This window comes from Geotrypetes seraphini, chromosome 15, assembly GCF_902459505.1.
Source record: "Geotrypetes seraphini chromosome 15, aGeoSer1.1, whole genome shotgun sequence".
Classification (NCBI taxonomy): domain Eukaryota; kingdom Metazoa; phylum Chordata; class Amphibia; order Gymnophiona; family Dermophiidae; genus Geotrypetes; species Geotrypetes seraphini.
This window is the reverse complement of record NC_047098.1, coordinates 2,605,079-2,622,216: the sequence shown is the minus strand read 5'-3', so window position 1 is coordinate 2,622,216 and position 17,138 is coordinate 2,605,079. Positions and strand designations below refer to the sequence as shown.

The 17,138-nt window shown below is 44.6% G+C and overlaps 1 protein-coding gene across 9 annotated transcripts in view; it reads right to left on the bottom strand.

Annotated features, from left to right (window-relative positions):
* The window catches only part of ZBTB17 (zinc finger and BTB domain containing 17), a 52,637-nt gene that overhangs the window by 16,689 nt on the left and 18,810 nt on the right, over positions 1–17,138 (bottom strand). For all 9 annotated transcript variants that reach the window (XM_033922726.1, XM_033922730.1, XM_033922729.1 and 6 more), the window contains 4 exons: positions 16,610–16,833; positions 9,770–9,912; positions 1,306–1,606; positions 14–101 (listed from right to left, as the gene is read on the bottom strand). In XM_033922726.1, coding sequence (XP_033778617.1) covers positions 14–101; positions 1,306–1,606; positions 9,770–9,912; positions 16,610–16,833 — 756 coding nt within the window. The remainder of the gene's footprint in view (positions 1–13; positions 102–1,305; positions 1,607–9,769; positions 9,913–16,609; positions 16,834–17,138) is intronic.

Here is a 17,138-nt window from a genome sequence, read left to right as displayed (position 1 = left end):
ACCCCAGAAATACCTGAGGTGGTGAACTGCTTCCCACACTCCCTGCACTTTAGGGGTCCATCTGCAATGTGAATCTTCAAGTGCGCTTTTAAGTTTCCAACCTAGAGAGACAAAAGGAGAACGTCACTTGTCACTGCTTTTCAAATGCTGCTTCTGATTTACTGCAGTGACGAAAGGCAAAGCTCAAGAAAAGTATGAACATAACTTTAGAAAAGCCATCCAATGTCCATCGAGCCCAGTGACCGGTCCTGACAGCTCATTTAGGAACTTTTCCAACCCTTTTTGAACCCTGTTATGTTAGTCACCTTGACTAGATCCTCCCAAAACAGATTCCACAGCTTATTTTGCACTGGGTTGGGGGGAGGGGATTGGAGAAAATAACATTCAAAGCATCTGTTTCATATAATGCAGAAAACTGGACTCTGGTGTTCTGTTGTTCTATCACTAAGATTGAGAAACAAATACACACATTGCAAGAACAGAAGAGATCAGACCAAAAGGTCCATCAAGCCCCGTTTCCTGTTTCTAACAGTGGCCAATCCAGGTCACAAATATCTGGCAGAATCCCCCCCCAAAATATTAAGATTCCATGCTACCAATCCCAGGGATAAGCAGTAGCTTTCCCCAGGTCTACCCTTAATCATTTATATGGACTTTTCCTCCAGGAACTGTCCTAATCTTTTTTTAAAAAAAGCTTCAGTAACTGCTTTTACCATATGTTCTGGCAATAAGTTCCAAAGTTTAACTGAGTAAAAAAGTGTTCTATTTTTTTAAATGTCTTACTTTGTAATTTCATAATGTCCCCTGGTCTTTGAACATTGTCTTAAATACATGGATACCAATGCAATGACCTTTTGTTGTGCAAGGGTAAGATTGTGGAATTCCATTGTTGGGCAAATACGGAAATGTTTTTTCTCTTTGGGCATAAGCTCAAGGTCACGAACCTCTTCACTACCCAAAACAATTTCTGTCAGGCTTCATTTGTCAGCCATCTCAGCAGAAAGAGAATGGTTGTCCCATGTACAATTAGATGAAATGGTGAAAGAATGGAACGAGTTTGGTTGACACTTTGAATGTGGTAGTGCCAGAGAAAGTTCTAGTGTTAAAGGAACAATATAAACCTTGTCAATGGAGATCAGAGGTAATTTCTCAGTGGCACAAGACAAAAGATGTTGATGATCATGATAGTTTTAGATTACGTTTAATGGAATATCTTAGCTTATGTGAAAATGAAAGAAATCATTATTATAGCAGAAGGAGAAAAAAAAGAGCTGATAAATGTATCCCTTCGATGCTCTCTCTCACCTGATTGAACTTTTTATCACAATGAGAGCACTTATGCTCCTTGTCTGTGTCGTGAGTTTCCAGGTGACGCATCTTGGAGGTGGGATCAGAAAACGAGCGGCCGCAGTAATCACACTGGTAGGGCTTCTCTCCACTGTGTACCAGCTGATGGCGCTTCAGGTTGCCGGAGGTGGTGAATAGTTTGCCGCAGTCTTTGCAGCCGTACTTGGCATCTTCCGTGTGCCTCTTTTTATGCAGGTTCAAAAGGCTGATGAGTCGATAGCTTTTCCCGCAGTCGTCACAGCTGTATGGCTTCAGGGGGCTATGAAAAATGGGCCAGTCCAAAGTAAAACGACATTAAAATTTTCAATTCAGCTCAGCTGACTCAATTACTAGATTAAAGATTGTCTTTTTTCCTGAGAATAGGTAAAAACCACATATCTGTCTGTATTATGATAAACGTATTGGGTCATTAAACTCCCAAAACATTCATTACCAATTTTTTATTTTGTGCAGGTAGAAGGCATAATTATTTGAATAATCTGAAACAAAGGCTCCAAAAGTGGTCAGAGTTAGTTTTAAATGCCTTAAACCTCTCTTAATATGCAAGATGTCCCCTAGCTCTAATGTTACTTTTAGCACTGCGGTGTTCTGTTAGAGACGGCAGGCAGGAAGAATGAGCAGCAGGAGAGAGACTGGAGAAAGTATGGTAGAAGGAAGAATGGGAATGATGAAAAGATGTGAGAAGGATTCAAATCAGAAGTGCTTAGAATGTACTAGAAGCTCCGAGGGAGACACAGGTTACAGTGAGAAGAGGAGAGAAAAGAAGAAATACAAGTAAAACAGAGAAAGTTACAACAGAAATAGAAAAAAGAAAGAAAAGAATTGATATGCACAGACAGCTGGGAAAACCTTTTTTCAATTGAAACGTTTTCACTCAAAACCTCATGTGTTTTCTGAATAACAGATATGCAAACAGAAGCACATACACCCTAAACGTTTTGAACAAAGTGGTGAAATCGTCTCATTAGTCCACTTAAACACACTGAAAATAAGGGGCCTTCTTTGTCGCCTAACTGTTCATCTTTCAAGAACCTGCTCCATTTGTCGGAATGAAATCTTGACACTGAGCCAAAGGACTTTCTAACCTTGGCTGCAGAAACAACTCAACAGGCAGCTACTGGAAACTTCAGTAATCAGCTTGAATTCTAATGATCCAGAAGAACAGCGTATCTTCTGCAGACTCTGCCACCTCTTTTATTCTCTCCCTCTCCCCTTTTAGTTCTGGAGGTCACATTGCCCCCCCTCCAAAAAAAAAAAAAAAGGTAAGAGACTTGAATTGGTCTAAAGGCTCTCCAAATACTACAGAATTGATAACATAAGCTCTTAAGTCTTAAGAACCTAAACCCTGGAGGAGAGGGAAATACAATATATAGTTAATGAAATTCAGATGACTCCCATTAAGAAAAAAACCCCAGTAGAATAAGAGTGTCCAACCTCAGTTCTCAACGGTGGAAATCCAATTGTGTTTTCAGGATTTCCCTAAAGCACAGTTACTTACCATAACAGTTGTTATCCAGGGACAGCAGGCAGCTATTCTCACAAGTGGATGACGTCATCCGACGGAGCCTCGATGCAGACGCCTCACAAGCAGACTTGCTTGAAGAAACTCAAAGTTTCGAGTCACCCGCACCGCGCATGCGCGAGTGCCTTCCCGCCCAGCGCAGGGCACGTCTCCTCAGTTCAGAGAAGCCAACCCGGGGAGGTGGGTGGGATGTGAGAATAGCTGTCTGCTGTCTCTGGATAACAACTGTTACGGTAAGTAACTGTGCTTTATCCCAGGACAAGCAGGTAGGTATTCTCACAAGTGGGTGACCTCCAAGCTAACCAAAGTGGGATGGTGGGAGAGTTGGCAACTTAGGAGAATAAATTTTGCAATACTGTTTGGCCAAACTATCCATCCCGTCTGGAGAAAGTATCCAGACAATAGTGAGAAGTGAAAGTATGAACCAAGGACCAGGTAGCAGCTCTACAAATTTCCTCAATAGGAATAGATCTGAGGAAAGCTACAGAAGCTGCCATTGCTCTGACCTTATGGGCTGTGACTTTACTGTGAAGGGGTAATCCAGCCTGGACATAGCAGAAAGAGATACAAGCCGCCATCCAGTTGGAGATGATACGCTTAGAAATAGGACGTCCCAACTTGTTTGGATCAAAGGAGACAAAAAGTCGAAGAGCAGTTCTGTGTGGTTTGGTGCGTTCCAAATAGAAAGCCAAAGCACGTTTACAGTCCAGAGTATGAAGAGCTGATTCTCCAGGATGAGAATGAGGCTTTGGAAAAAACACTGGAAGAACAATGGATTGGTTGAGATGAAATTCAGAGACCACTTCAGGAAGGAATTTCGGATGAGTGCGAAGAACCACCTTGTCATGATGGAACACTGTAAAAGGTGGAGCCGCAACTAATGCTTGGAGCTCACTGACTCGTCTAGCGGAAGTGAGGCCAATGAGAATTACCACTTTCCAAGTGAGATACTTCAGAAGAGCTTTGTCCATTGGTTCAAATGGAGGTTTCATCAGCTGAGTAAGAACAATATTGAGGCCCAAACCACAGGAGGCAGTTTGAGAGGAGGTTTGACATTGAAAAGTCCTTTCATGAATCTGGAAACCACAGGATGAGCAGAGAGAGGTTTCCCTTCAATAGGCTGATGGAAAGCAGCAATTGCACTCAGATGGACTCATACTGATGTAGACTTGAGGCCAGAATGAGAAAGGTGCAACAAACAGTCCAAAACTGAAGATAAGGAGGAATGTTGTGGCTCCTTATGATGAGAAAAACACCAAGTAGAAAATCTAGTCCATTTTTGGTGATAGCATTGTCTAGTAGTAGGCTTTCGTGAAGCTTCCAATACATCTCGCACAGATTGAGAAAACTGGAGAGGAGTTACGTTGAAAGGAACCAAGCTGTCAGGTGTAGAGACTGCAGGTTGGGATGAAGCAGAGATCCCTGATGCTGTGTAAGCAGAAAGGGAAAAACTGGTAGAAGGTATGGCTCCCTGCTGCTGAGTTGAAGGAGAAGGGAGTACCAGGGTTGTCTGGGCCACTGAGGATCAACCAGAATCATGGTGGCATGGTCGGTCTTCAGCTTGACTAGCGTCTTTTGAATGAGAGAGAATGGAGGAAACGCGTATAGAAAGAGATTCGTCCAGTCCAGAAGAAAAGCATCTGCCTCGAGCGATGAGGAGTGTAGATCCTGGAGCAGAACCGAGGCAGTTTGTAGTTGGGGGGAGGGGGGGGCTGCAAAGAGGTCTATCTGAGGCGTTCCCCACTGAGAGAAGATGTGATGAAGAGGCGTGGAATGGACAGTCCATTCGTGAGACTCAAGTTGTCCGTTAAAGCATTGTCCGCCCCTTGAATGTAGGCAGCTTTGAGGAAGGTGTTGTGGCGAATTGCCCAATCCCAAACTTTCAGAGCTTCCTGACAGAGGGAGGCAGATCCCGTGCCGCCTTGTTTGTTGACATAATACATTGCGACCTGATTGTCCGTTTGAATGAGGACTACATGGTCGTGAAGTAGATGCTGAAAAGCATTGAGAGCATTGAAAATCGCCCTGAGTTCCAGTAGATTGATGTGACACTGACGATCCGTACTAGTCTAATAGCCTTGAGTACGGAGACCATCTAGATGAGCCCCCCCAAGCGTAAGTTGAAGAATCGGCTGTGAGAACCTTCTGATGGGGGGGCTTGTGAAAAAGTAAGCCTCTGGATAGATTGGAAGAGAGCATCCACCAGCAAAGAGACTGTGTCAGAGCAGGAGTGACTTGGATGTGTCGAGTCAGAGGGTCGGAAACCTGCGTCCATTGAGATGCCAGGGTCCACTGAGGAATTTTGAGGTGAAATCTGGCAAAAGGAGTCACTTGTACTGTGGAAGCCATGTGACCCAGAAGAACCAGCATGTGTCTCGCCGAAATGGAAGGGCGAGAGGACACTGTATGACAAAGCTGGAGAAAAGCTTCCAGACTTTGTTGAGGAAGGAATGCTCTGAGTTGGATCGTGTCCAGAACGGCTCCCATGAATTGAAGAGTCTGAGACGCCTGTAGATGGGATTTGGGAAAGTTAATTTCGAATCCCAGACTTTGCAGGAACCAGATAGTCCGTTGGGTCGCTATGACGACGCCTTGAGACATGGAGTCTTTGATGAGCCAGTCGTCGAGGTATGGAAATACTTGAAGACCATGGTTCCTGAGAGCAGCGGCCACCACAACCAGGCACTTGGTGAAGACTCTTGGGTGAGGAGGCCAGACCGAAAGGAAGTACTCTGTATTGAAAATGTAGAGTCCCCACCCAAAATCTGAGGTACTGACAGGAGGCCGGATGGGTGGGAATGTGTGTGTAGGCCTCCTTGAGATCCAAAGAGCATAACCAGTCATTCTGCTCGAGGAGGGGATAAAGAGATGCCAGGGTCAACATGCAAAATTTTTCTCTGACTAGGAATTTGTTGAGCACCCTGAGATCCAAAATAGGTCGCAGATCGCCCGTCTTCTTCAGAACAAGGAAGTACCAGGAGTAAAAACCCTTGTTCTGATGAGCCAGAGGAACGGGCTCGACAGCTCAAAGCTGAAGTAGAGCTTGAGCTTCCTGAAGAAGAAGGGCAGTCTGGGACGGATTGGAAGGATACTCTCTTGGAGGATGTTCCGGAGGAACTTGATGGAACTGAAGAGAGTATCCCTCCCTGATGATGGAAAGGACCCAGAGGTCGGTAGTAACCGTCGTCCATTGGTGGTAAAAATGATAGAGACGACCTCTTATGGGGGGAAAAACGGGAAATGGCAGAACGACTGAGGTTATGCTCCATTTGAGGCAGTCAAAAAGGCTGAGGAGCCTTAGGTACAGCAGGTGACTGAGGCTTTTGCTGCTTCTGGGGATGCTGCCTCTTGACAGGCTGACGAGTAGAAGGAGCCTGCTTTGGAGGAAAACGCCACTGATAGATTTGAGGAGGGTGTGTAGGACGAGGAGGAGCTGGCTTCGGTTTCGGTCTGAGAATGGATGCAAAAGACTTCTCATGGTCCGAGAGCTTCTTGGTGGCCGCCTCTATAAACTTGTCAAAGAGGTCATTGCCAGCGCAAGGAACATTAGCCAGCCGGTCCTGTAAATTAGGATCCATGTCGATAGTACGGAGCCAAGCCAGACGTCGCATGGCCACAGAGCAAGCAGTAGCTCGAGCAGACAGCTCAAAAGTATCATAGGACAAATGAAGAAGCTGCAGCCGGAGTTGTGACAAGGATGCAAGGACTTCTTGGAATTCAAAGTGCATATGAGAATCCAGATAAAGCATGAACTTTGGTAGAGTGGAAAGAAAGAACTCAAAATAGGTGATGAAATGAAAATTATAGTTGAGGACTCTGGAGGTCATCATCGAATTCTGGTAGATGCGAGGACCAAATCTGTCCATCATTTTACCTTTCCTTCCCGGAGGAACAGTGGCATACACCTGAGAAGGGTGAGAATATATCAAAGAAGATTCAACCAGAAGGGATTGGTGAGACAATTGAGTGTTGTCAAACCCCTTATGATGTACTGTCCTGTATCTGGAGTCCAATTTGCCTGGAACAGTTGGAATGGAATAAGGAGTTTCCAGACAGTGGACAAAGGTTTGATCCAAAAGCTTGTGGAGAGGAAGCTTGAGAGATTCAGCCGGAGGTTGAGGAAGATGCATGGTCTCCTTGGAGAATTTCGAGCCAGTATCAAGTTGAATATCCAAGTCAACCGCCATCTGACGCAGAAAAGATGAAAAAGACAGCTGATCTGCTAAAGCCTGGCCTCGAGAGGGACTCGAGGATATCGAGGCAGCTTGGTCCAGCGAAGAAGGAGACCTGGATGGAGAAAAAGAACCCACCGGGTCCTCGAGGTCCGGAAGCGGAAGAGTCGATGTAGGCGGTGGAGAAAATTTAAGAAAAGGCTGCTTGCGATGAGGCAAGGCATGCCTGGATGAATGCTTCGAAGAATGCCTCAATCTGTGATGAGAGGTGTGTCTCGAAGCAGGCCTCGATGATCGAGGAGAACGTGTCCCAGTCGAAGCCCCCAGAGAATGGATAGGGCTGGAGGCTGTGGAACGAAGCAGTGGAGGCTGAGAGGAGGAACCTCGATGCACTCGCAAAGACTCTGCTCCTTGCTTTGAGTGTGAGGGTTCCAACGGAGGCATTGGCAAAGAATCTGCTCCTTGCTGTTCATGCCTAGATGCCAGACCAGACACTCGCAGAGACTCTGCTCCCTGCAAAGAGTGTGCATAAGACTGAGACATAGGAGGCGGCTCAACCTCTCGGGAGACCTCGGTATACCCAGGCTGGATTTGTGAGAGAAGCTTCGGACCCATGGTAGTAAAGAGCTGAATGAACTGCTTCTCTAACAAGGTCTGGAACGAAGCCTGCAAGGATGGATCCACATCTCCAACGGGACCACCTGCACGGGCCTTGTGTTCCCTCGAGGCAGTGTGAGAGTGCTTGGACTTAGAAGCCTTAGGCACTTTAAGCACCACCGGGGGAATGGGCTGCTGCCCTATCTGACCTGAAGAGACAGAGGAAGGCATCGCAGCAGGCATCGAAGACAGAGTCGGTACAAACGAGGCAGGTTTGATGAGGCTCAGAATAGAAGCTCTGGAAGCCAGAAGAGCTTCGGATGAGGTAGAGGGCAAAGCACTTCTTCGAGGTTGAAAGCTCCATCGAAGACTCCATGCTGAAAAGCTGCTCCCACAAGATGCAACGACGCTTGAAAGCACAAGACTTAAGTGTTGAGCAAGGCCGGCACGATTTCGGGAGATGTTGAGGCCCAAGACACCGAAGACAGCGTCAATGAGGGTCCGTGAAGGAAATCGCGCACTGGCACTTGGAACACTTTTTAAAACCAGTTGCAGGCCGGGACATAGGCCAAAAAAGCGCCGCCGCAAGATCGAAGCTGCGGGGCTGCGGCCACGAGGTTTGCCCGGTCAAACGAATGGAAGAAATTTTTTTTTTTTTTTTTAAGAAAAGAATAAAACAAAAAATAAAACAGCGATTCTATAGAAAAAGAACACAAAACCGCGGACTAAAGAAGGCACAAGTGAAAACACTTCACACAGAGAGTCGAAGACGGACTTCTCGGCTCCGCGGAAAGTAAGAACTGAGGAGACGCGCCCTGCGCTGGGCAGGAAGGCACTCGCGCATGTGCGGTGCGGGCGACTCGAAACTTCGAGTTTCTTCAAGCAAGTCTGCTTGTGAGGCGTCCGCATCGAGGCTCCGTCAGATGATGTCACCAACTTGTGAGAATACCTGCCTGCTTGTCCTGGGATAATGAATTTGCACTGCCTCTATTTTATACAAACAGATCTCATGTCTATTCATTGTAAAAATCCTGAGGGCCACAATTGGAGATCCTTGCTCTAAAAATGTGCTTTCTGCTGGTCACACATTCACCTTCACATACTCATTCACCTTCACCTCTCTCTCTTCTGTCTGAAGAACTTTCTAGCACCCATGTTTGCTGACAAGGCTAACTTATTTGGTCCTTGTCTTTCTTAGATTTTCCTGGTAGATGCTGAGAGAGTGTGTGAGATTTTAAAACTGGCAGTTGTCTGTTTTTGGCTCCCACTGGGCTCATTTCTAACTAACCTGTGGAATTTTTCCCTACTTGTATATGTCGTCTCCCCTTAGCCCAGTCACTTCAACAAATGTCCTTGTCCAAGGGCCGTGCAACAGGTCTGCAATCTCAAGGCCCAAATTCAACAACTAGAGGTAGGCCATTGTGGGATCTCCACCATCACTGCCTTTCCTGTGATCGTTGTCTCCACAGCATGCTCACAACCTGGCTTGCCTAAAGAATGAACAATCTGACTGAAGAAAGCCCCTCACGCTATGGCTTTACAATTCTCTGAACGAGAGTTTGCTTTTACTACCAGCAGGTAAGTGCAGGCATGATCCAGCTTCACTGCACAGCTCTGTGGGGTGTAAGGCTGGCTGAACGAAGGGAGATGGTGTAGCACCAGCAGAAGGCCTCATGGAAGGAAGGGAGAGATCTGAAGCATAAGTGTGCCTCCTCCCAGTTTCATGGGAGAAGCAAGAGTGATGCAGAAACTGTATCAGAAGCTGGCTTCATGAGAGAGAATGGGGCAGAGGAACAAAAAGAGCTTGCACAGAGCAGTGCAGGGAAGTGTCATTTTATTGGGAAGATGCAGGAGTGGTGTGGCTGCAGTCTGCTTCAGGGGAGGAGCAAAATAGAGAAACCTGCATGACCACTAGATCTTAGACCTAAGTAGATAAGCACATTACTACACACCTTTAGCAACAGATAAAAACTCCATCCTATTTGCCCCAACTGGGAATCACAGAAAAATGGAAGCCTGGACTATACATTTATCATCTTTGCTAAAATTCCCTGAAAAATTTTTCCCTCTCTGGCTGGCACATTCCTTCCAATCAGTTCACATTCATCAGCTCTCAGTTTCTTCCTAATACCTGTGGGTCTTCTCATGAGCTTTGCAAGCAGCTGGGTCAGAGAACGCTTTGCTGCACTCCCGACAGGAGAAGGGTTTCTCCCCAGTGTGGATTCGGATGTGTCTTTTAAAATTTCCTGTGTGAGTAAATTCTTTACCACAATCCTAAAAAAGAAACACCCATAACATAAAGGAAATATATCAACAACCATTTTCATCATGGGCCTAGTTCATTAAGGGCCAGACTCACAGACCTATATTTAAAAAGGGCCAAAAGCATCTATATAAGAAAGCACAAGCACTATAAAACTTTTTTGAATACAAGAATCTTAATTCTCTTTTAGGTTTCTTAAATGGAAGATTAGGCTCTTACCCTGATAATCGTCTTTCTAGTAGAAAGGCATACGAGTCTTGAACCAATCGGTTATTCACAAGTTTTTGTAGAAGGCATAATCTACATTTTTTGGCTCTGCCTCCTCTATCCTTACACAGTGCTCTTACTCCTCAGTTCGCACCAAAGCAGTTGACAACCACTACAACAGGAAAAAAGAAAGAGGAGGGGCACAGGGAACTCCCCACTCTTAATCTCTTACAATTTAAAAAAAACCCACCCATCAATGCCAATAGGAACATAACATATAACAAGGTGGACTCGAACAAGCCACCTAACCTGAGTGCAACCGGCACCAATACTTATGTAGCTCTCACAGACTCTCATTTGTTTATTTTTCCACTATAGAGTTATCTAATCACTCTTCAGACCTGTTTAACAGGATAAAGTCAAGCATCTGGAAATAACTACATGTCTGAGATAGTAAACAGGCTAACTTAAATCTGATAGGTCGGGCCTTCAAGCTTCATATGCCTTTCTACTAGAAAGATTATCGCGGTAAGAACCTAATCTTCCCTTCTAGTGTAAAAAGCATAAAAGTCTTGAATCAGTGGGACGTACCATAGAAGTTCCCTGTGTCTAAGGCGGGGCAGAAGAGCCTGCTGCTAGCACAGAGGATCCAAAAGTGGTGTCCATTCGTGCTGCCAACCACTCTGTAAAATTTCGTGAAAGTATGGAGGGTGGGTCACATAGCCACCCTACAAATCCAGGGCTCCACCCATGAAGAAGCTACTCTCTCTTTGTAGAGTGTGACCTCAAAACAATTGGTGGTTGCTTTCCATACCTGACATACGCTGAAGAAATAGCCATACAAATACATCTCAAAATGGAAGCTTTAGAAGCCGGCTTCCTCATGTGGTTAGGATTTGTTAGTACAAAAAGATGATCTGAGATGTGAAAATCATTCGTCACTTCAAGGTAATGAAGAAGTCTCTCAACATCCAGCAACGCCAAGACGTCATCCTTTTTCTTCGAACCAGTGGTATGAAATGCGGGCAGCCAAACTTCCTAATTTACGTGGAAGGCTAAGACCACCTTTGGCAGAAAGGAAGGTACCATGTGCAGCGAGACCCCAGCCTCTGTAAATCTGAGAAACAGCGCTCCGCATGATAGAGCCTGCAGCTCTGAGATCCTTCTTGCTGAGAAGATAGCTACCAGAAAAACCATCTTAATGGTAAGATCCATCAGCGACACCTCTTGCAAGGGCTCATAGTGGGCCTTGCTGAAAGCATGCAACACAATGTTAAGGTTTCAAGCCAGGAATGGCCATCGCACAGGAGGATGCAGTCGCATCACTCCCTTTAAAATCTGGCTCCATCAAGATGAGAAGCCAAAGAAACTTTCTCCACTTGAGCTCTAAAGCACGAGTTGCTTACCACCTTTTCTAGTCCATCCTGAAGAAATGCTAGGACCACTGACGGCAGAGCCTTAAAAGGCTCCACATCTTGCTTAGCAGTGAAATGTTTTCTAAGCATTAGCATAGGCCACTACAAACAACGGTTTCTTAGACCTTAGGATGATAGCCATGACCACCTCCAAATAGCTCTTGCTTGCTAAGGCTGCACACTCAAGAGCCATGCCGTAAGCCAAAAGCATTCCCCCAGGGCTATTGGACCCTGTGAGAGAAGAGCTGGATGAAGCGTCAGTTTGAGATACTTGTCCCTCTGAAGTCGGACCAGATCCGTGTACACAGCCAACGCGGCCAATCTGGGGCAACCAGGATTACCAATCCTGGGTAGGTCGCTATTCTTTGAATGACCTGGCCTCTCATGGGCCAAGGGGAAAATCATACAAACAGCCCCTTCTCTGGCCAAGGTCATACTAGAGCAGTGGTTCTCAACCCTGTCCTGGGGACCCCCCAGCCAGTCGGGTTTTCAAGATATCCCTAATGAATATGCATGAGAGAGATTTACATATAATGGAAGTGACAGGTATGTAAATCTCTCATATGCATATTCATTAGGGATATCTTGAAAACCCGACTGTCTGGGAGGTCCCTAGGACAGGGTTGAGAACCACTATACTAGAGCATCCTTGCTGGCGCTTCCGGGCTTGAATCTTCAGCTGAAGAAGCAAGAGACTTTTCAGTCAGTTGCTGACACAGATCAAATATTGGGCACCCCCATCGATGGCCTTCTGGGAAAGAGACCACTCCTCTAGACCCAGGGTCTCCGGGAAAGAGAACATGCAGTCTGGAGAGATGGTAAAGCCTGCTATTGTCAACATGGACATGTTGTGGAGGGTTATTGAAGTCATGGACTCCAACCTTAAAAAAGCAGCGACAATGTTGCGAAATGATTGTGGCTCTATCAATTCCATGGTAAACACTCAAGGTGAAGTGCTACAAGAACACGGTGTGAGTATTAAAAGAGATGAAGAGCAGCTTAATCAAATTAAGACTTTAGAAGAGGAACTTATTAAAGAGAGTAAACACTACTCCCAAAAAATTTATTCTCCTTCGCTGAATAGCAAAAAACTCTTCAGAATAGTCAACTCCCTATTTGATATCAACCTACATAAACGCTCCCACACAGATTTCCCACCTCCTACAGCAAACCTAGCCGATCACTTCGCCTCAAAAATTTGTAACTTGAAAATGTCTCTTGTAGCTAATAACACAGACCTACCAATCAATCTACCGGCTCTAGAAAAAGAAGGCTCAACTGCTGACATGATCTGGAATCACTGGAACCAATTCCTCAAGCTCTACTCCAGATATGCAAAATCCAACTGCCTATTAGACAACTGTCCCCCGATTATCATGAAAACAGCCCCCCTCCCATTCAAAGCTGAACTCTTCACCTGGGTCTCTCTTTGCTTATCCACTGGCTACTTCCCGTTGGAACTCGGCAACATCCTCGTGACTCCTATTATCAAAAACTCCAAGGAACCACTCTCTTCCGTTTCCAATTACAGACCTATAGACAATATACCTCTCTTCCTGAAACTAATGGAAGGTTTAGTTAATCTTGATCTCATGAAACACTTGGAAAACTACAACATTCTGCATGACTCTCAGTCAGAATTTCGCGCAAACCACAGTACAGAAACCGTCATAGCGTCACTAACCAATCACCTCTTCCACCTGTTTTCTCTGGGAAAAAGCGCATTGATACTCCAGTTTGACTTAAGCAGTGCCTTTGACCTCATCAACCATGACATTCTGCTCAGATGCCTCGACTCTACTGGCATTTCTGGACAGGTACTGACCTGGTTCACAGGCTTTCTAAAAAACCACACCTACCAGGTCCACAGCGACAGAACCTTCTCCCAATCTTGGTGCAACCCCAGTGGAGTTCCATAGGGTTCCCCTCTCTCTCCTTTTCTATTCAACGTCTACATGGCATCATTGGGACACATGTTAGCCAACTTAAAACTGAAATCATTCATATATGCAAATGATATTACAATTATCATCCCCATAATCTCATTGACACAAGAAACTGAACAATTCACCTCATCTGTCCTCACTAAGGTAGAGCAATGGACCACACAATTCAAACTAAAATTGAATCCTGAAAAAACCAAGCTCTTCCTGGCAAGCCCTAACCAAAAGCTAACGAACACCTCTTTGAAATTAAACGGGCTAATCTACCCAATCAATCCTACCATCAAAATCCTTGGTGTCATCTTGGAACGATGCCTGACTTTTGAAGACCACACCAATGCATAGGTAGCACCCTCTGGAAACTCCATACCATTAAACATTATTTCAACTTCCTCTCCTTTCGCTTGCTGGTCCAATCTCTAATCTTAAGCACCCTAGATTACTGCAATATCATATACCTGGGATCCTTTAAGAAGACCATCAAATGCCTGAGATTCATCCAGAATACTGCTGTCCGCCTCATTTATGGCCTCAAAAAGTCAGATCATGTAAGCCCGTTCTACAGAAAACTTCACTGGTTGCCAATAGAGGCAAGGGTCATCTTCAAGTTTGCCTGCCTTTGCTTCAAAACCATAATGGGCTTATCCCCAATCTACATGTCACACCACTATGTATTTCCAAGCACTACTCGCACACGCAATGCGAAAACTACATTTGCCTATTTGCCTTCCCCTCCCTGAAGGGCTGTACCTACAAGAGATTCCTCGATAGAACACTGTCATTCTAAGCAGGCAAATGGAATAAACGCCTAACCACCCTTTTTGACAAATTTCTTTGACTCCTTCCCGCCTTGTTGTACCTCCGAAATACTTGTTGTATCCATGTTATTCTTCCAGATATACCTAACCCTCCCGACTTACCAATGTAATTTGAAAATATTTTCTGTGACATCGCTGTCTGTGTATAGTCTCTTCCTCTGTGAACCGCTCTGAACTGCTTGTGGTATTTGCGGTATACAAAAATAAAGTTGTTATTATTATTATATCCAGAAAAAGTTAGAATTTATGAAAAACAAACAGAGGAAAATTAATTTGAGAATGCTAAATTTTCCTAAATCTCCAATTTTGTCAGCTGTTGAAATGGTACGGAGATATTTGAGAGAGATTTTGTTAATTCCAACAGAGAATCTACAACTGATACTGAGAGCTCAATATAATCTCCATAGGGAATAAACCGCGGGAGCGATGGTGAGATGAATCTAACAAATTTTCTGGAAAATTCCTTGGAAGTAATTACTGATAGGACTTCTCTCATAGTGACGTTTGCTTTGGAATTTGATAGGGATTTAATTCTTTGGACTTATTTCAGACATATTAATGATCAATTCCTTGATTCATCAGTGCATTTGTTTCCTGATATATCTCAAGTGACAGAAGAAGGAAGGCCTAAAGTCCTAGTTTTGGGAGCATCTTTTATATTAAAATGTCCTGCAAAATGTTGTGTTATCACTGGATGGAAAAAATTTTCTCTTTTTTGAACCGAAGCAATTGTTGGACTTTATTGTGGCTAAGGAAGGGGGAGGAATAATGATAGGAACAGCAGTCTCACCCACAGCTTAAAATAAACTGGCTGCCGACTTTGAACCACCAATGCTGTCCTCTTAGTTATTTAATTTTTCTTTGAATTATATTTGTTTTCTTGGGTACTAAATATGTGGACTAAATAATTAACATTTCTATTAGTTGTTGAATTTTATCAGTGTATAATTATGTGGGGGATATTATTATGAATTTGTATTCAAGTATTGTATACTTGTCTTTCATTTGTAAATTTATAAATAGAATAAAGTTCAAAAATTCAGGAAAAGGGGTTTTTGGAGGTAGGAGACCAAAATCCAAGCCCCAGAAACCCCCAAAAGTGCAATTAAAGACCCCCCCCAAAGTATCCCATAGACTTTGATAGGAAATGCTCACAGTTCTGCTGGTGTTGTGCCTGTGGAGAAGGCCACTGCCTCAGACAAGCAGGTGAAAATAGTTCCAGATGCTTATTTCTTTGGACTGCCAATCAGACTGAGTGAAAGCCTGAGACCCCAGACCCCCACAGCTTCTCATGTGTCATCAGGGGGGGGGGGTGGAACACAGCCAGCAGCTGATAAAGTTCTCAGGACCAACACAGGGCCACACAGCCTACGCTCAAGCTCTGGTAAAGACCAGGAGCAAGCCTTAACGGTTCCCAAGCTACTGAAAGAATTGGTGTAGGCTAGCTAGGTAGGTGCTCCAAAAACCAGTTGCGCTCCCAGCTACAGACCTCAGACAGTGAGAGTCTGAGTCTTCTTCCAGGCAGAGCTTCCCAGGAAATCTAGGGACCTCTGAAGCACCGAGAAGTCTCAAAATAAAGACATAAACCCAAAAATAACAAACCAAAAGCAGACCAGGTCAGAAAAACACCTTCAACTTGCATGTAGGAGAAATGGGGGAGTAACAGCACAGTGCAGGGATAGAGGAGGTGGTCCCTTCTACCCAAACTCATGAGTTCAAAAATCATATGACTTTTAAACTAGAACAGGAGAAATATCTTAATACCTTAGTCCCAAGACTTCCATTTTCTACCAACAGAGCTGATACATGAAAGTGTGCTAGGCTTGCAAACAAGTTAGCTTGGCTTTTGTACACAATTTCATGTAGAAATGAGTTTTGCATGCAAGGTGTGCACAAAGCCTTGGGAAGACATTAGCAGACAACATATTTGTATCCATGGTAATAAATCTGCGTAGATGAAGCAAAGCAAACCAAAAACAAGAAGGACCTAGAAGTTTTTTTGTGGATTGTCAAGTTGAATTATTCATTAAGTCCATATCAGGAACATCATCTCTCCACAGTGTTTTGTGTTGCTGTTGGACTTTTATTCAGTGGAGTCATCAGGGTCAATCTCTTGTTTTGATAAGTGTATTGAGGCCATTGGGGAAACCTGCCCTACAGTATTATGTTCAGTTCTGGAGACCCTACCTCTGATAGGCTATAGACAGGTCAGAGGTGGAACTAACACTTGTTGTGCACCTTCCTTAAAGTTTAAAGAGATTGAGAAATGCACAAAATTAAACATTTTGAGAAATACGCTTGGCTCCATCATCGAAGAAGCCATACCTCGCACTTATGTATTATTGATCCATAGGCCCGAGATTCAGTACGGTCACCATACGTTATTGTTCCTGATCGCAGCTGTCGGGACTCGCCCGTGGTTTCCTGGCCTGAGTCGGTGCCCCCAGACTCCTCATTCTCATCTCTGGTGTCTCCATTTTCCATTCTTTCTTCCATGGCCTCGTCCTCCTGTGTATTCTCCTCTGCACTTTTGTTTTCTGCTTCTACATCTATTCAAAAGGGTGAGAAAGAATGAAGCGGATACAGAAGGGGAAACTTCTTGTGCTGTTACACTATTTCCTCGGCCCTGGGCATTTCCCTTTAAACCTGTGCTTGCAGAATTACAGGGACAACCTCTATCAGATGCCTAACTGCCTCCTGTACGAGTAGCATATTTTTTGTGGGTAATTTTCAAACATCTCAAATGCTTGTACTATAGGTCTGCAAGTGGATTTGTCAGTGGCTTTCAAAGGAGTTGCTGGAGCACTTCGCGCACACCCCAGCCACATCAACCGCTCGGACAGACACTGAGCAC